At 42.8% G+C, this 20,333-nt stretch overlaps 1 protein-coding gene across 2 annotated transcripts in view; it reads right to left on the bottom strand.

Moving 5' to 3' along the window:
* lhpp (phospholysine phosphohistidine inorganic pyrophosphate phosphatase) overlaps window positions 1-19,745 on the bottom strand; it is a 36,802-nt gene extending 17,057 nt beyond the window's left edge. Inside the window, exons 1-6 of one of the 2 annotated variants that reach the window (XM_079493209.1) lie at window positions 19,590-19,745; window positions 19,259-19,446; window positions 17,218-17,371; window positions 16,085-16,148; window positions 15,902-15,994; window positions 15,344-15,435 (exon numbers count right to left, since the gene is read on the bottom strand). In XM_079493209.1, the coding sequence (XP_079349335.1) occupies window positions 15,344-15,435; window positions 15,902-15,994; window positions 16,085-16,148; window positions 17,218-17,371; window positions 19,259-19,446; window positions 19,590-19,720 (722 nt within the window). In that variant the 5' untranslated portion in view covers window positions 19,721-19,745. The remainder of the gene's footprint in view (window positions 1-15,343; window positions 15,436-15,901; window positions 15,995-16,084; window positions 16,149-17,217; window positions 17,372-19,258; window positions 19,447-19,589) is intronic. The other variant, XM_079493210.1, reaches the window with a different exon arrangement.
* Between the last annotated feature and the right edge of the window lie 588 nt (window positions 19,746-20,333).

Raw genomic sequence — 20,333 nt, 5'->3', positions numbered from 1 at the left:
AAAGGTCACGGTGAAGTGCGCAAACGAAACTGTGATCAAGTGTTTGGAGGGAAGAGAGTGCTTTAACACACCCAAGCTTTTCAATAACTTTTAGTCAAGCATAATCTGCTCTTGCACAACAAGAAAACCGAAATCCAGTTCTACAGAAATGAGATGGGAAAGCCATAATCACAGGCCCGGCAAGAGGTTTCATAATTGTGTCGTAAAAAAGGCCTCCCGAGTATGTCACTTACATTCCCCCCCCAAGACAAACAGTCCCCGTCTAACAGGCACACCTGAAACCGTGTACATTATGATAGGCACTGGGGCTATAAGACACCGGTGGAAAGCTGCAAGATAAGCTTAGGCCTGAAATACAGTATGTACCGCCGGCCATCCCAGGGGCAGTGCTCGGCTTGTAAGAGAGATTAAGCTACAACAGCAGCCAACGGTGCATGCACAGAATACATGGCCGCCCCGTCAAGGTTCAGTGTCACAGAATCTCCGAAGGACAAAGCACCTCCATAAACCCAACACTAACGGTGCGCTCTGTGTGTGTGTGTGTGTGTGTGTGTGTGTGTGTGTGTGTGTGTGTGTGTGTGTGTGTGTGTGTACCGCACACCAACTGGTGTCTGTTTGGTTTTTTTTTTTAAAGGAGAGAGGCGATATATTGATAGCATGTTTGTGTCAGAAAAGGGAGCATCATCTTTCTTCATGAGCAGTGGGGATAATAATGATAGCGAAATGCTTATATCATTCCATGAAGTAGGCTAATTGCACTGCATTGTTTACCCTTCTTGATATAATGGCTCGTTCTTACAGCCAAATGGCTTATTTGTTCACATTTTACAGGGAGGAAACAGAAAACAAAACAAGGACTTTGGTTAAAAACATAATTGACGCTGATAAAAGCCCCTGCGTGTTGACACAACGTCGTTTCGGCAATTACGGCTTTATTATTAAACGCCGACAAAAGAGCAACATGACACAACGTCAAGCCGACAAAACCCTGCTAAAGACCCTTTCACTGAGCGACTCCCTAACCCAGCCCCCTTCTCCCATTTTAGAATGTGTTTACAGGGTCAGATGGGAGACATTTACTTTCCTAATGAGGCATCCTTCCTTCTATGCCGTGCACAGATAATGCCTTTATTTGCCTGGTTTCATTACGGCGGGTGGGGCGACAGACAGTGGCGATCTACTGTACTCAGGAAATCCTGCCTTATCACAGCCTGCATAGCGTGTCACTCACCCACTCAGGTTGTGGGCTGTGGTCGGGGGGGGGGAACTCAACCCATCCTGTGGAGACTAGTGCAGGCCTGGCCATCGACTGATGGGAGTACCACCAGACCATTATGTGGGGGTGGGGGAGGGAATTATATTAAGAGGTGATTGGGGGCTTGTAAAAGCGGCCTGGAAATATGTGCTGCGATATCTGTTCGTTGCAGTACACGCATTATTCTCATGTGCCTTTTTAGTGTCAGAGACGTTCAGTACAGTGTGTCTTCTCATACACGCTGTCCTATAAGCATGATTGGAAGATAAGAGGCTTCACCCGACAGCTGTCTCTTTGTATTAGTCGTACACACTGCAATTAACGCAACACAACCACATCCTTCCACCTTGTATACATATCTATCATTTCACACGCATTCCACACACACACAATGCTTCGAACTGTATACAGGGTGTTTCATAAACGTGGCGTTTACACAAGGAGTTACAACTAAATTACTCGGAGACTTTGCAAGTCTTTGCATACTTATCATTTTGATGGGAGCCAGTTGTGTGTGTGTACAAGTATTTCAGCAGTCAAATTGACAAGGCGTGTCCTAATAACTGCCACACTTTTACTCTGCATGACATGCATGCTTGTGCGTGCAGGCCAGTTTCACACCACAAGTCTCGAAACCGAGAGCACCGAGAGCACACAGACACAGACACACACAGACACACACACACACACAAACACAGCATTAACCCATTGTGGGGCGGGAACCCCTTTTGGTGTTAGCATTATGTTATGCAGATCTACAAGCTCATAGCGCGCCACCGAGTGGCGCGCTACGAGCTTGTAGGTCTGCTATTTTTGAAAAATCAAAGAACGACTGACATAGAAACATAGCTTTTTCAGAAAACTGTCAGGATGTAGAAGACATTTTTAGAATCTGGTCAAAATGGGTTAAAAGACGAGAAGGTCTTACAAACCAATCCCTTTGACAAGTAACAACAATTGAACTGGTGGACCAAAAAAAAAGAACCCAGTGCGCACATGGAGGAGCAGCACAAGTCACGAAACCGAGAGCAAGCAAACACACACACACACACACACACACACACACACACACACACACACACACACACACACACACACACACACACACACACACACACACACACACACACACACACACACACACACACACACACACACACACACACACACACACACACACACACACACACACACACACACACACACACACACACACACACACACACACACACACACACACACACACACACACACACGTGTTGTTTTCGTCGACTAAAACTAAAACAAAAAATGTTCGTCGACTACCTTTTGTCACTGACGAAAACTAAATGGAAACTAAATGAAAACTCAGCTATGATGACTAAGACTAAATATACTGACAATTTCGTCAACAACTAAAAACTAGACTGTTAGGAAGGGACTATGGACAAGAGATCCAGTATAAGTCATTTTACAATTAGTTGCATGCTGAAAATAGACGATCCACAAGCCACGAGCTTGTGGATCGTCTATTTTCAGCAAGTGAAAAAAACAATCATTACGACGGCATCAAGGCCCGCCAAAATACATTTTAGTCGACTAAAAATAGACTAACACAAACATTCCAGGTGACTAAAATGTGAAAACTATTCAAGAGACTACGACTAAAACTAAAATCAAAATGTGCTGCCAAAAACAACACTGACACACACACACACACACACACACACACACACACACACACACACACACACACACACACACACACACACACACACACACACACACACACACACACACACACACACATCACAGCTCCAAGGACTCAATGCATCACCAGTTAATTGAACGTGGCGTGACAGCGTCCTTGCGAGGCGCAGCAACTGCAACAGTGATCTAGTCAATGTTTGCTTTTCTCAGCTGTGTTGAGTTTGGGGGGAGGCGGTAATATGGCCCAGCCACCCCGCGGAGCGGCGGCGAAAGGAGGAAGAAGGCTAATCAGCTCGATGATCACATGCCTGCTGACCCCCCGACACGAGGGTCACTTCCTGTTGCGTCCGCAGTCTGCCTGACCATAGATGGACCGGGGACTTAAGATTCTTAGAACCAGAAGCAGTTTGGTCCCAGCGGGGGACTCCTCGTCTCTGGAGAGGGGTCACTCACTCTGGCCCCAACAATCTGTTTGGAGCCAGAAAGTCCATTCCTCCCCCTTAAAAGGACCACTTCACCACTTTTCAACATCTCTTCATATAATAGGTCCTCACTAATATTCATGATAAAATGGCACGATGTCTGTGTCTCATAGGAGGGCTGTGGGCAGTTTAGAAACCGTCTTCCAGTGACATCATCATTAGGCAGATTTTTTTTAAAACAAGATTTTTTTTACAAAAATGTTTAGATTTTCATTATCGTGAGAACGATGGCTTCCATTTTCGCATTGCAACTTTTCAGAACTAGAAAGCCTGCAGTTTCTATTAGCTTGTATTCCCCATCGATGATGTCACTGGAAGACGGTTTCTGAACTGCCTACAGCCCTCCTATGAGACACAGGCTGAGTAGAAAAGAATTGTGCCCTTTTATCATGATTATTAGTGAGGACCTATTATATGAAGATAGGTTGAAAAGTGGTGAACTGGTCCTTTAACGTTAGCAGTCAAGTGTCGGGCCAGGGGAGGGAAGCTTGCAAAGTAAACCATTCTGAAGATGGCTCCTGCTGTGCTATGCTATGATGCTCGTGTAGAGAAATGTTTTGCAGTGTGCTTATTTCTGCCAGCATCTATAACAGGAATCTGACGAGAGCTTGAACTTCCTCTTAATTCCTCTCTGGCACTCGCTCCGGCAGATAACAGCCATGAAAGGTTTTCCTGGCCGAGCTCAAAACCTGAATTATGGGCTCTTCAAAGGGGACTCGTCAATATTGTGATCGTATATGAAACATCACCAACGCTAAGCGCTGTAGCGCCGCGTGAGTTGCCAATGAAGAGGAGACACATTCCCCAGCAGAATTAGATACGCCAATAGCTATAGCCGCATCCAAAAAGCTTGTCCTTCTTTGATCATTACAAAAAAAGAAATCACAGAGTGCATTTGCATGGAAGGAGACAGCATTAACCCATGTTGGGGCGGGAACCCCTTTTGGTGTTAGCATTATGTTATGCTTTAGCTATTGAAATATAGCAGATCTACAAGCTCATAGCTCATAGCGAGTGGCGCGCTACGAGCTTGTAGGTCTGCTATTTTTGAAAAATCGAAGAACGAGCTTTTTCAGAAAACTGTCAGGATGTAGAAGACATTTTTAGAATCTGATCTCAGGTCAGAATGGGTTAAAAGACGAGAAGCTCTTACAAACCAATCCCTTTGGCAAGTAACAACAATTGAACTGGTGGACCAAAAAAAAAGAACCCAGTGCACACATGGAGGAGCAGCATGCCTTCACCTTGCTTTCAACTTTCAAGAGGCTTCAAAGCATGGCCTGCTATGTGTGTACGGAGCCGTGCCAACACAGGCCATTGAAGATAAGACGACAGAGGGACCAGAGCAGGAGGAGGCCAGTCATTTTTCAGGCCTTTCATGAAGAGGAGATGGCTATTTACAAACAGGGCACACGCACATGCGGATACTCACGCACGCACGCACGCACGCACGCACGCACGCACGCACGCACGCACACACTATTTCCCATCAGCTTGTAAACTGAATCCTTTCTACGGTCTAGAATGAACAACAAACTGACACTTCCTGTGTACTTAATATTGACGTTATTATACATATATGTATTTTTTGTTTTGTTTTGTTCTGAATGTTCTTTGGTTGTCTTGATTTGGAATTTGTGTGTTGTTTGTGTTTAAGTTTTTTTGTATTTGTTACTCTGTTTGTATTTCTCAATTTACTTCTATATTTGTAAAAAACAAAAAATTAATAAACAGAACATTAAAAAAAATAAAATAATATTGCCGTTATATCTAAATATGCCCCATAGATTGGCCATAATGTGCACATTTGTTTTTATGTGATCATATTCTTTGAGACACACATATTAGGGCGCGTCATGCATTGTCTTGGAAGTGCAAAACACCACATAATGTCAGCGTATGTCAGCATTGCGTTTGACACGGATCGTATACAGGGATGCCTTTCCTTACTATGGTTATTTATTGAAGTTCAGGGTCCTGCAACAACCACCATCTTATGAAAACCCAATATGGAATGTCTAAATATTTATTTTTCAAGCTCCTGAGCCATGAAAAGTAACCAAATCCACCTTTGTTTGCATCCTAACACATTCTTGTGTGACGTTGATTCCATTCCTTTCGCACAGCCACATACTGTACATGGGCGTGACATCACCGAACGTACCTAAAAGCGTCACCAGAATTTCAATGCAAAAGCCCTTTCGTGAACGTTAAAAAAGTAGCAAACTCTGGATGTGATATATAAACGCACAGGAGACGGTACAAAACATGACCAGCACGAAAAATGTTAAAGGCAACTCCTGGTTGAATGGCAAAATGCTGTGGGGGGTGAATAAACTGCATCCTGGTCCAGTAATTTGACTACGCTCCCGGTACTATGCACTGGCAACAACCGAACCATGAAGATAAAGCAGATTCAGCACCGTGACTGTTGAAAAGGGTGAGCTACTATAGGGTTGGAGGAGAGTTTGGGCGGGGGTAGGCGGTGGATTGTTCCCATGCTAGTTGATTCACATCAGCAGGTTTAGATCTCCAACAAACTGCTGCTAGTGCCCGTTTTTTTTCCAAGCTCCGTTTGTTTGGTGGAGCTCCCCCCACCCCTGCAAACCTGTTCTACATTAAAAGGAGCAAAGGGTTCTCCAGCCTTCCCCAAAGGGAAACCGTGCTTAGGCTCACTCGTTATTTCAGAAGAGGGAACAGTTGTCGTCTGCTCGAGGAACAATCTTAAATCGGCTACACAGCTACACCCACCTATTAGGAGGCCCCGGCAGTGTGTGTGAGAGCCATTAAGCTTAATGTATATGCTCAATGGCTCAAGGGTGTCTGTCACACGTCAAAACGAACAGATCTACAAGCCAACAACGCCTCCCATCTACAAGGGTGAACGTACACACAAATGATGCCGTGTATGTTGTTTGTGTAGTCCATTAGATGCATGCAGAATAGATCTGGGAAGAATTTACCATTTGTATTTTTTTTTCTTTTGCAGGCTCCACTTGCGTAATGCCCTTGTATGGGATGCAGCACATGCACGACTTCTGCACCGAGGGCCGTTTCACATTTTTATGCATCTGGAGTACAGTACAGACATTAGGCCGTTACTCAAGACTTTAGTCAAAGGCAACGCACCACCACCACGCCCTGGCCCTCTATCACTCTTAATACATCACTGTAACTTAACGTGTACATGCATGAATGTGATGTACATTAGATGGTGGAAAGTGTAGCGTGTTGTGCGTTGGTGGATAATCCTCTGAGAGTCCTCCTGACATGGTTATGACAATATAGACATACATTAAGGATAGTCGGACATCAACGCATACCATTCATGCTAAGCTCCGTCTTAACAGTAGCAACTAAAATGACAAATCATATCACGATGATCATATGCGATGACTAAACTTGAACACGCGCTGTGTTCCATCTAAAGGCACGTCTCCGACATTAAAAAAAAAGCACAAGAGAAGTCTATAGGGTGTCAAAAAAGTAAACGGGTTATAAAACTGTCTTCTTGCCTAAGTAGAAAACATTTATGAGAGACCCAGACCCAGTGTACAAACGAATGTAAATTTGCACACAGGCATTCTGGACTTATGTTTGTTGAGATTTGCTTAGATTTATTGACTCCGCTGAGAGTTCACCATGCAGATGGTGAGAGAGGAGCCTGCGAGAGAACGCAACAAGATAAAAACTCTTCCATCTGTCAAACCTTTTTAATTTAATAAAATAACTTAAGAATTCCATGTCCATGTTTCATGTTTCATGTGGCATTTTACTGCTACGAGCACAACTAGTCGAGAGCCTTTTAATATCGTGTGATGCGATTGGATTTGTTTGCGATTTGTATCTTGCTCCCTTTCCTGTGTTCGCTCGCTGGGCCCGAGTATTTAAAGCAGCCATTTCCCCCATGCAGCCCGTGGCAGGCTGGAGGTCTGCACAGCATCTGGTTGACTTGGAAACAGCTGTGTTTTCACAGATCTGACTGAGGTTTATGGCTGCTCCGAGCCTGCCTAGGTTCAGCAGGCCTACCTCGGCTAAACAATGTCCAATCTCACGTCGACCGACCCCTCACTCGCAGCTCCTAAAACAATGCCATCTCTGTCACGGTGTCTCGGGACCTGTGGACACTGCACAGCCTAGACGTTCTGGAAGCAGTGAAGGAGTGAAGTCAGGTGGCTCTGGAGCGCTGATCACTTCTGAGCTAAAGTTAGGTCTCATGTGAAAAACGTTAGTTTTTCCTGGAATTAAACTTCTTGTACCTTACGTTACCAGCCCTACAGCTATGATGACATGCTCTGCAACAGAGACAAAACTGGGTCCCCCCCATTCAGATCTAGAACTGGAGATCTGAAAAAAATCATTAACATGGTGAAACACATCTTGATGATGTCATCAAGATGACATGTTTCACCATGTTAATGATTTTTTTCATAATTACAGTTCTAGGAAACACAGAATGGGGGGGGGGACTTTTTTATTATTTCCACACAACAGCTCTAAGGTATATTAATGACATAGTAAAATGTTGAAAATGAGTGGAATGCCCCTTTAAAGAAAGTTAGTTTTTCCTGGAATTAAACTTCTTGTATCTTACGTTACCAGGCCTCCAGCTAATGATGACATGCTCTGCAACAGAACTGAGGTCAGAACTCAGAAGATGAGAATATACTCTATAGAATAAGTTACATAACTATTATTCAAGTTCAAAACTTTAGATTGTGTGCTCCTGCAAGGCTTACTTAAAGAAAATCCCACATACAAAATTACTTCATGAAACCTCTACACAACAATTTTACATTGAAATAAAATGTAAACTTACTTCACACCCATGTGAAGTAAGTGGTGCAACTCCGTGTGGGGGTCCCTTGGGGGGAGGGGGGGGAACGCACCCAGGGTGCCGGCCCGATTCCGGCGAGCCGCCCCGAAACGGTTGAGAAATGACAGAGTTACCGTGTGGGGGTCCCTCTACTGTACTGTACTGTACAGTCAATATGTGCGTGTGTTTGTGTGTGTGTTAGGTTGCGTGGTGAAAAACAACCATGCTGTTTTCGTGCTCAGACGCACCCACACACCCACACACATAGTCACTTAAGGAAGTGGTTGCACCACTTAAAAAGGGGAACTAAACAGTAACACTAAAGATGCATGCATTAACTTCCTGACCCCGTCATTAAGGTTAACTTGTGCCTCCAGTGTCTCCAGGTAACATGCAAACTTCACACATTAGCAATTCTCCATCTTACGGTTAATAATTCCCAACTTGTCTCCTAAACATGCATGGAAGAGCAGTGATTTAACCTGGGTTACGGTACGTTGTTCATCCTAAACACAGTTCAGGGTGTTTCTCATGCTCTCGGGGCTAAACTGGGACTCGAATGATCCAGCAGGGGCCGAGTGTGATGTCGTCATACGCTCCAAGCCAGATGGCTGCTACAGTATACTCAAGTCCCCTGAGGAGCCGTGTATCGGACGCGCACACACACACCAAGGACATAGCAGAGTGTGCACATGCACAAGAGCGCTCACAGACACACACACACACACGCACGCATGCACACACACACACACACACACGATAGGATTTAGGAGCGTACAGTAGGCCAGTGTGCTCTCTGTGATGGGATTAGAGCTGAGTGATGCTCAAAGGGATTACTCAGCATTCTCTGGTCACGTGATCCATCCAGGCCCACATGAAAGGCGCTCAAACAGCGGAGCACCTGGGCTCCTGCATAGTACTGACACTACCTATAGACTGTAGACCTGGGGTGGGTCACCGGCCCAGGATGTGTTCAGAATGTATCGAGAGGATTGAGAGCGCCTTGAGATGCAGCAACTAATTTTAACCCATTTAGGCCTGACCTAAAATGTTTAAAAAATCTTCTAAATCCTCCAGTTTTTGAAATAAATATTTTCACGATTTTTCAAAAATAGCAGACCTACAAGCTCGTAGCGCGCCACTCGGTGGCGCGCTATGAGCTTGTAGATCTGCTATTTTTCAATAGCTAAATAATAACAATGTTTAAAACACGAAAAGGGGTTCCTGCACAAAATGGGTTAAAGGGGGTCCAAACCATGACACAGATAAAACATTGCAATACAGTACAAATACACAATACACATGTAGAGATACAGTCGGCTTGCTCGTCCTCTCCCACCCACGCCCTCAGCGAGCCCTCAACTCATTTTAGACAAACAAAGTGGGGGAATACAGTACAATGGCTTGTATGAACGTCTGAAATAAACAGTAGCATGAACAGGTTGTTCTCGAGGTTTGACTATAAAGTGAGTCCTGAAGCGGCCAACAGAGGTAACAATCTGAGAGAAGATTGTTCCCGTCAAATGGAGCTTTGTAGTGGAATCATGACCCGCTTCCAGCTTCAGAAAATATTATTTTTGGAACAGGGATGCTGTGTCTGAGTGGATATGGGGATGTATATGGTTCCAGGGACTGTTTCAAATGTGGAGGGCAGCCCCGATGGAGAATTATGGGGCTCCCGCAGTGCATACTTTGGGTACTAAAACTAAAAGCGCTATATAAGTTTGAGATATTATTATTATAATACTAACACCAGCTAGACTAGACTAGGGCTACCCTACAGGCTGGTCCCAATAATGCTCCCAACCCCAATGGAGCATTATTGTCTACCTCAAGATACTAAAACTATGCAAGAGAGAAGAGGAGATTGACCAATTAGGTGAACACCAAAACAGCGTGAGTTCTGTTCAATGTTTCAATCACAAATCTTCACGATTTCACACTCCTCCGTACGCACACGACCAAAAACGTCCCCGAAATGTTTCACTACTACTGTAATATGAACGTGCATTTACACAGGCCTTACTCGGGTCCTTGAACACAGATTAGACTATAATATAACTTATAGTTCCCACAACGGTCTCTCTACACTCCCTCTCTCTCTCTCTCTCTCTGTCTCCACGTCCCGCCTCTCGTTTTTTACAGCCAAAATCGCCTCATTTTTCATCTTAAATAAGTGACCATATGTTTCTGTAATTACAACGTAACAGCACTCCAGTAATCTGCTGAGACAGGGCCATAAATCCTTCTTGCAGCCTTGTGAGAGACCAGCGTTCAACATGTGGATAAAATGAAGCTATTTTCAGTGTATTCTAATTCAAACAAACATCTCACAGGCAGAGAGAAGAGAGAGAGAGAGGAATGGGGCAGTCTGAGTCGGCTCACTTCCATTCAAAGTTCTTGTCTTTGGGTGCCCTCTTGTGGCAGCTTTGTGAACCGATGTTCTTTCTGCACCAGTTTTTGCTAAAATAATCTACAGTGGGGGTTCTCAAAGTGGGGACCAGGGACACTCAGAGTTCCTTGGTTCAAAATGGACCCTTACGCTGCTCGTTTGCACAGTACTTCACTACCGATGCATGCAAGTTATTCTAAATCACGAGAGTAAACCACGGGAAAAGCTTTGTTTAACCCATTTTGACCTGAGATCAGATTCTAAAAATGTCTTCTACATCCTGACAGTTTTCTGAAAAAGCTATGTTTCTATGTCAGTCGTTCTTCGATTTTTCAAAAATAGCAGACCTACAAGCTCGTAGCGCGCCACTCGGTGGCGCGCTATGAGCTTGTAGATCTGCTATTTTTCAATAGCTAAAGCATAACATAATGCTAACACCAAAAGGGGTTCCCGCCCAAAATGGGTTTTAAGTTAGCAGACATCATAGTTAGTTCACTTCACGCAAATGGACACCGGATGTAAAAATGTTATACCATTAGCTAATGCTACACAATGTTCAGCCAGAGACCGAACGCCTGGGGAAGTGCCAAGGTGGTAAAACGTAAGGCTGGGCAGACCAGGAGTCTTAATCTTAAATTCTTGTACTATTACTCACACTTCATGGCTATATTACTGAGATCTGCAGCCAATCATATCAAACATTTCACATTATGCTGTAGGCTGGTTATAGAGCGGCTTATGAAAGGCTTACAGTAAATATACAAGTACTACTGGGTGAAATCCAGCAGCAGCCTATTTAATTGGCAATAAGCTAAATAATGTCATGCTTCATTTACATTTTGGTTTTCATTATCCTGGACCTGTTCATAACTTAAGCACAAAACGAGTTGACCAGCCAAATGTCACGCATGTCTTTCTTCCCACTCTGTGGCCAAGTATGAGCGACGTGCTAGCAACAACCGAAAACATTTGAATGTTTAAGGTTTCTTGGGTTAGGTATGTTACCGCTAGAAGCACAACGAGTTTTAACCCATTTAGGATGGGAACACATCTGTGGGAACCTTAATAGCTTTGAACCACTTTAACCATTACTTTAAACTTCAGCTGTTGAAAAATAGCAGATCTACAAGCTTATAGTGCGGCACCGAGTGCCGTGCTACGAGCCTGTAGATCTGCTACTTTTGAAAAGTCGTGAAAATGTGTGCAATTCTTTGAATATATATTCTGTCACAGCAAACGTTTTTAACTCAAATCTTTGCTTCTGGGGGCGCCTGGAACAACGTCCGATGGGGGTCGGCGGCCAATTACATATCATTTTGGGGGTCCTTGACATGAAATAGTCTGAGAACCACTGATATAGAAACATACGTTTTTCAGAAAACTGCCAGGATTCAGAAGACAAATGGTAATATATCGACTGCTGAGATTGGATTTGCGTGCGATTCCTCTCTTCCCATGTTCTCGTTGGGCCTGGGAATTTAAAGCAGCCATTTTCCCCCGGCCTGTGGTGGCGGGCTGGAGGTCTGCACAGCATCTGGTCGACAGTCAACTTGTATAACACTCCAAATCAATAATACGGCTGAGAAGCAGCACGCAACACAATATGAAGCCACGTACAGTACACGTCTTTTGGTTTTTGCCATTCTTCTATTGTAATAAAAGGGAACCATTTTCATATCAAGGCACATTATTTGTTTGGGCATTCGACCCACAGACCACCATTTGATGAGATTTAGCCTTGCAGACCCAAAACTAAAGAATGTTGCTATCGTTCACAATTCCATGCTGTATTGATGTTGGTACCAACAGGCAAATGTTGATCAAAATAACAATTCTTCTACATTCTCAAATTGTAGACTTCTTGTAAATTAAGTAATGCAGATGTTTAACAATAATTTAACTCTTGGAAGCGTTAGAGAGTCAGAGTTCTAATAAGGGTCCATTGGTTACAAACTCAACCACTCAAAACTCAAAGAGTTTGGAATAGAAGTCTTATAATATAGTCTTACACTAGTCTTATACTTACACACCAACGATAGATGATAGAAGTATATAAAAATGGCTACAGAAGTGCCGTAAATGTGTAGTCTGAATAATTATTAGGAGTTTTGTTAACCGGTCTGCTAAATTAACCTGGTGTACTCAATGTTTTCCTACAGCGGTTTTATTGTCTGACTTCTGTCTATTGTGCTCTTTTTTTTTTTTTTCTTATTGCGAACGCAGTGATTGCGAACGCAGTGAGCATTTACTATGAGACCCAGCAGATCATGTCTGTCTGTGTGTCTGTGTGTGTGTCACGCTGTAACACCACCTGCCCGCCACCAGAGGGCGCAGCTGTATCACACACAAAAACACACGTGCACGCACACACGCGCACACACACACACACACACACAAACAACGTAACTTAAAAAAAATCTTAAAAAAATCTTTAAAAAAAAAGAACTAAAAAACACCTTAAAAAAGTACGTCATTTATTCTAATTGTTGTTATTGCAAACACACGTGCACGCACACACGCACATACACACACACACACACACACACACACACAAACAACTTAACTTAAAAAAAAACGTAACTTAAAAAAAATCTTAAAAAAAAAAAAAAAAAAAACTATTGTTATTGCAATTTACGAGCTGCGTTCGCTTCCCACGTTCGCGCGTCTTACTTGTTATACAGTATATTTTCGTCCTCTCACTGTCCCTGTATTTTATCTGTATTCTAATGTTTAAGATCTGCATGTTCAATATGATGAAGTTTTTTCTTTAAACAAATAAAAAACTATGAATGTATAAACATGCCTGGAGAATGCCACTTGCAAGCCCCTGGAGGGTTTTTAGGCTCTCTCCTTCACATTTTTATCATTTCTGAAATATTTTTGTATGTGAAACTAAACAAACAAACAAACAAATCACTGTACTTGAGCCTCCCTCTACTGAAAATACTCAACCTACAGTACAAGTTCACAACCTGTCGCGTTGTTATGTGAGCTTGTGGATTTGCTCATTTTCTCAGAATGTTCACCTATTATGACATGCCCAGTGTAGGGTTCATGTGGTTAATAGGCTGCGTGTTGCACCCAGATCCATTTCTCACGCTAATATTGAATGTGACACCGGGACGAAGCAGAAACAAACATTTGACTTGGCAAATTGCGCAATTGACGCCGGGTGTCTGACAAGCGCATGCAACCAAACGTACCGAGTATCAGTTGAGCTTTCATTTTTCATGAAGTACTGTAGGCTCTGCTCTGTTGGGATTCAAGGCTCCTCACATCAATAAATAATAGGATGGGATCAGTTGGATGCAGCTCACAAAAAGAGGGCAGCACTTGTTGACACTTAGTATTTGGCGTACTGGGTTATCCATCTACCTATCTTAACTATAGTCTTAGACTTTCAAGACCTGTACTGTGATAATTATGATTGGCTCCATCTCCATTCAAACTGGGCATCACTCTTTCACTTTGAGAAGGCTGCCACCCCAAAAACATTTTATGCATGTTTCATTCAAAATGCTTATATAAGTTTATGTCTACAAATGTTATTACATTACAAGTTAGACATGGACTCAGACATGATCTACGCTTTCTTTTTTTTCTGTACGTGGTTCCAAGAAGACACATTATGGATTGTGCTTAATTAATGGTCTGGCTACAACAGCGGCATCCAGTCCCCAACCCATTCAGGACCGCAGTCAATTTCAATCTGCTGCCATAACCAGAAAATCCATTTCTCTCATGAGACCATCGTATTTCTACATTTGCAACTGGCCGTAACCCTGCCTTAACTACAATAATAATCTGCTTGGTGTTATTGTTGAAAATGTTGTAATGTAAATGTATCTTATTTATCTTATCTTGCTGCATGTGTTGTTCCAAGTATAGCTCTGGAAAAGAGCAACAGCTCAATGCCTAAAAATTAAAGTGCATTGTAATTGAGCAATTCTTGTTGCACGAAAAACAATGGTGTATTGTCAACTGAAAAGATGTCAAACAACACTGTTAGTGTAATTTCTTAACTACTTAAACTCTATAATACTTCAGCTGAGCGGAGTCCCCCAGGGATCTATACTGGGTACCCTCCTTGTTTCCCTCTACGTAAAATCTTTTTGGCCAAATTAGCCGATCTACAAGCTCACAACGTGGCACCGCGCGATGCGTTGTGAGCTTGTAGAGATAGGCTATTTTAAAGCCAAATGTTGGCCTATTATGATACCCAAATATGCTAATCATTTCATCCATTGACCGAGCGTATAGCCTATAAGTCGCGCAGGGAATAATTATGGTATACCATCTGAAAAAAACCTAGGCTACAGCACTGACCTAAACCTAACCTTATTCCTAAACTTAACCTCAGTAAAACTATGCCTAACCCTAACATTGACCTCAGAGGTAACTAGATTAAGCCAGACTAAAACTAAATATAAGATTGAGAAACTTTTAGTACTTCTAGTAAGACTAAAACTTAATTGCCCAGACTCTTCTTCAACAAAGATAGCGAAAGCAAACATTCTTTGTTAGGTACTCATACAATAGTATGGTACAAAACACTGAAGTCCTTAAACCAGAAACTTAACCTCAGTAAAACTAATACAATGATACTAAGAACCGCTGGGGGCAATCGGCCCGCGTATGTATTTGGGGACAAGCGTTCCGGGTTACCATTAAAAGTTCTGCCAGATTCAGGCTACATTATCTCCACTGACCTGTATTTACCAGTCCTAACTTGAACACCCTTCATTCCACAGTGTTGGGCCCCGCCTACATCATTCACCAGATCATCTCCAATCATCAGTGCCTGAGAAAAGACAGTGAAGACATGTCATGCTCAATTATATGAATAATAATTTGTGTATAGCACTTTTGGGAGGTAGATTTGATTAAATGCCTTACAGGAGATTAACCCATTCTGGGCGGGAACCCTTTTTGGTGTTTTAAACATGTTATAATTTAGCTATTGAAAAATAGCAGATCTACAAGCTCATAGCGCGCCACCGAGTGGCGCGCTACGAGCTTGTAGGTCTGCTATTTTTGAAAAATCGTGAAAATATTTATTTCAGAAAACTGGAGGATTTCGAAGATTTTTTTTTAATTTCAACGTCACGCCTAAATGGGTTAAAAGTAAACGGAAACAAGATTTAATTAAATAGCAATAGAAAAACTAAGGCAATGGTTTTGTGACCAAGGCACACCACAAAAAAGCGCATCAGTCTGCAAGGACCTTGGGTGAGTATTCCATATGCATGGAACATATTTCGGACTACCTCGTGTGGTTGAATCCCCATGTCATTGAGAACGCTCTGGAAAAACAACGTGGATGGTTTGCCGATGACTTCCGCCTCTACATCACAGGCATACTGTTGAATAAATGCATTGACGTACATATAAGATGTTAATAGATAATTAGTGACATAATATAGTGAATGTAATATATAGAGAGCACAGACCTCCAAAGCCTTCATGAAGGCTCCAACATCCAGTTTAAGACCATCCGTCTCTTTATAGTACCTCCTGGGGGGAAAGATTTGATCATATCACACAAAAGTAATTTGTAACTGTATTCCAGGTGTGTTATAGTTATATTGGTATAGGTAAAGGTGCTGTACATGAAAAATGGTAAATGTTGCATTTATATGTCGCTTTTAAAGCGCTTTACGTAGATTGTGCATTACATTCACACACATTCTTACACCGATGGCGGAGGAAACCATGTAAGGCACCAACCTGCACATCGGGAGCAATTAGGGGTTCAGACTTCAGAGTCTTGCTCAAGGGCACTTCGACACCAACTCTGGGGGAGCCCAGGATCAAACTGGGCCCACCCGGCTGCTCTACCGGCCACTCTACCCCTAAGCCTAAGGTAAATCTCTATCTTCCGATAGTAATCATATCTATTAGTGTCACCGTTTGTTCAGTAACAGGGGTCTCCCCACCTGTCCAGCTCTTTAGAAAACAGAATACACATTTTCAAGTCGGTTACACATTCCATCCAATCAGGATAGAGAAAAAGTATTTATCACCTTAAATTCCAGTTACAATATTAGTCTCTTAAATGTGTTTTATTACTTCCAATTTGAAGCTGAATATCCCTGTGGGACAATAAAAACAATTCATCATTACACTTATCCTGTATGAGCTCTCTCTGCTGATCTGATGAAACTGGTATATCCCAAACTGAAAATGGACTCTCTTTTAACTAAAGAGCTGGAGAGACAGCGAGCGCAAAACAATCTATAAATGACTGCTAAAATATAGAGCTATTTAACACTTATTTTAACAAAGGAATATCACTCACACACCGACTTTAATGACATAACGTCTACTCTACACAATCAACCGGCGGGAACCCCTTTTGGTGTTTTAAACATTATGTTATAATTTAGCTATTGAAAAATAGCAGATCTACAAGCTCATAGCGCGCCACCGAGTGGCGCGCTACGAGCTTGTAGGTCTGCTATTTTTGAAAAATCGCTAAATATTTATTTCAGAAAACTGGAGGATTTAGAAGATTTTTTTTAAATTTCGAGGTCAGGCCTAAATGGGTTAAAACACATTGTATTCTTGTCATGAATATCCTTACCCTTTGCCCAGAGAGAACAGCACAGGCTTCTCCAGGCCTATGAGAACCTGGAAGGCGTCATTCAGGTTCTGGTAGGTGAACTTCTCCGCCGCGTCTCCGATGACCACACAGTTTGGGTCGGTCTTGTCAACACTGTCAAACTCCGGGACAACACCTGCAGTGAAAAAGAAAACCATTCACAATTCAATGTGAAAACAGACAGAACTTCAACACAGCTATCGCAGACACATTATTGGAAAAGATGGCTTATACTTCAATATGATTTCCCCCCAAATGTCTTCATGATATTTTGCTAACTTGTCATGAAATACAGTAGCAACCTAAAGCATACACTTGTCATTTTGGTCCTAAATATTCAATGTTTTTTAACCAAAATATTGTCTGTCAAGGCCAAAAAAAATTATCAAAATGAATTTGTCATATCAGCCTGTTCTCAATTGGTGCTGGCTGGTTCCAGGGGTTCCCCAGCTAAACGAATGATAGTTAAGAAACAAATGGACCCTGGTCTGTAACTCCAAGAGAGTGTACAAAGGACCTGGCCGTAAGTGTCCATTTGGTTGCATTTGTTTTGTACACCCTCAAGAGTTCAAATGGGGGTACTTGGCCTAAATTAATAATGCATTTCAAAATTAGCCTGGTAAAGCCCTCCCCCAACAGTTCATTAAGTATGCCTGTTTTGCCTGGTGGGTGGTGATGGGTGGTGATCCACCTGAACTGAAGCCGCACCCACAGCTGTAGTTGTATGATAAAGGGGGAGGGGCTGATAGTGTGATGTCACTGTTATAATATAGTGTGATATTACTGTTTATTTCATTGGCCCGTTTGACTGTCAAGGGTTCAGCCTCCAGGAAGAAACCCTAAATACAAAGTAAATACACCATTGCACATAAAAACGACTCCATGGGGTGTCTAATGAAGTACTGTCACCTCATAGACACATGAAAAACTGGAAAAATACAAAAATTGTGGCACTCCTTCTTTAAAGAATATTATTATTCTCAAACTTTTAGCCCCAAAATGATATTGTGTGTTTGTAGTCGATCAGGCAGGAACAGGCGGTAACTTTATATATATCTATGGCAACTTCCTTTTCATTTTCTCAATAAAAGCTCTCGTAGCCTGTAGCTTTTATTGAGAAAAATCGGTTTGAGGGAAAAGGAAGTTGCCGCCTGTTGTTCCTGCCTGTCGACTATCATCCGCTCCCGACAGGATCATATACCCAAATGAAATGGTGCCCAGGCTACACCATAGAGTATATAAAAGGACAGAGACTGAACTGGCGCGAAGCTCCGCCCCCCAGCTATTCATGTCAGTGGAAGTTGCTCAGTGGCGTTTTGAAGCACCCGGAAGACTGCCGGAAGTCCCTCCTCCGGACCTCAAATTTGAGGTCCGGGGTGACGTTGGAGTGATGGTCCTACGTCACGACACAATGTTAAAGCCCAGCTGTACGGGGTTTCCCGGTCATGAATCCACGGGTCCGCCTGTAGTCCCTCCTCCTACCACTAGGGCCCAGAGCTTCAACGTTGAATAGCCTCACTGGCCCCTTGGGCTACACTATACTAGAGGAGTGGTTTTCAACCAGTGGTCCGGGGACCACCAGTGGTCATTGAGGTGGTTCCAGGTGGTCCCCAGCTAAATGATGGAGTTGGTAGCCAAATAGACCCTCATAGACCTTTAACTCTAGAGAGCATATAATTAAACCAGATGGGCCCGGGTCCATTTGGTTTCAATTTACGCTCTCAAGAGTTAGAACAAAAAAAATTGCATGGATTGTTAAACATCTGCATTTACTTCATTTACAAGAAGTCTACACAATTAGAGAATCATCTACATTCTCAGAGAATGTAGAAGAATTCTTATTTTGATCAACATTTGCCAAAAGCATGGAATTGTAGACAAAATCTTATCCCAACGACAACAAAATATTCTTTAGTTTGGGGTCTGAGAGGCTAAATCTCATCTCTCAATGAAATGCCGAATAAATAATGAGTCTTGATATGAATTATGAAACTGTAGAACTAGAGGACAAGTAGGGCACTACCATCATACACCAGCAGGTGGGGACGTAAGCCTCTCTCCTTGAGGACAGCCGCTGCTGCTGGAGCAGGAGAGAACACCTCGGACACGCTGATGTCAAAGCCCATGTTCTGCAGCTTGGCGACAAACTTCTCCCTAGTGGACTGGGTCTCATTGGTGCAGAAGCGCAGCTGCAGGTCTGATGCCTTGAGCCTGCGGGCATGGGAAGTAGGACATATAAAATGGAATGGAAGTGTGACTCTAGTAGTCTCTAATAACTCGACTATGTGTAGACTACTTTGAATGGCAGCTCAACGACCGAAGAATGCAAAGAACGCTTCTCTTTTACGACTCACTTTTTCACAGCTTCAACCGAGCCAGGAATGGGAACCCCGCCGTCCGCTCCGCTGTCATATAAAACACCACACATGTCTAGAACGACACCTTTCAGGGGTTTTGCAGACTTGGCCCAGCTGTCAGCGGCCATGATTCAGTCCAACACCGTTGTTGAGGCTCAGATCTTGAGCGCATGCGCAGAAAACACTAAACAAGTGCTACTGTTACTGCCGTAGCCACGCCCCTTATCGTGGAAGGCGTTCCAGACTTAGCAGCAGAGTAGGCCCTAATTGCAGACAGTCAGAGGCTGCTCTCAGTGCTCTGGCATTCACTATTGCATTTATAAGTTTATATTTTTTTGACAACAATATCTGTTTTTTTTATATATCTATCTAGACTTTAACTAGACTTTAACTCAGGCAGGAGAAATAAAGACATCATGATGAAAGTAACTCATGATGTCAGCTGAATTGTACCTGTACACAACATAACAATAAAGTACAACCTTGAACCCTTGAACCTAGAACAGGTGTTTTTTATGAGTAAAACTTATTTTTGTTTGGCTTCCATACAGACAATGCAGCAGCATGGATAGCATAACATTCAAAACAACAAAACACAGCAAGCACGGCAAACAAATGAATAGAATAAGAGTGCAAGAAAGAGCATTCAAAGAGTATAAAATAAAATAAAATAGTAACATATGTGCATGTTTTCCCTGTAGTAGCAAAGTTAGGTCAACTTTATGTGAACAGCTTCACACT

This window comes from Electrona antarctica (assembly GCF_951216825.1).
Source record: "Electrona antarctica genome assembly, chromosome: 22".
In the NCBI taxonomy this organism is placed as follows: domain Eukaryota; kingdom Metazoa; phylum Chordata; class Actinopteri; order Myctophiformes; family Myctophidae; genus Electrona; species Electrona antarctica.
Note: the sequence above shows the minus strand (reverse complement) of the source record. Positions and strands in the feature narration are given on the sequence as shown.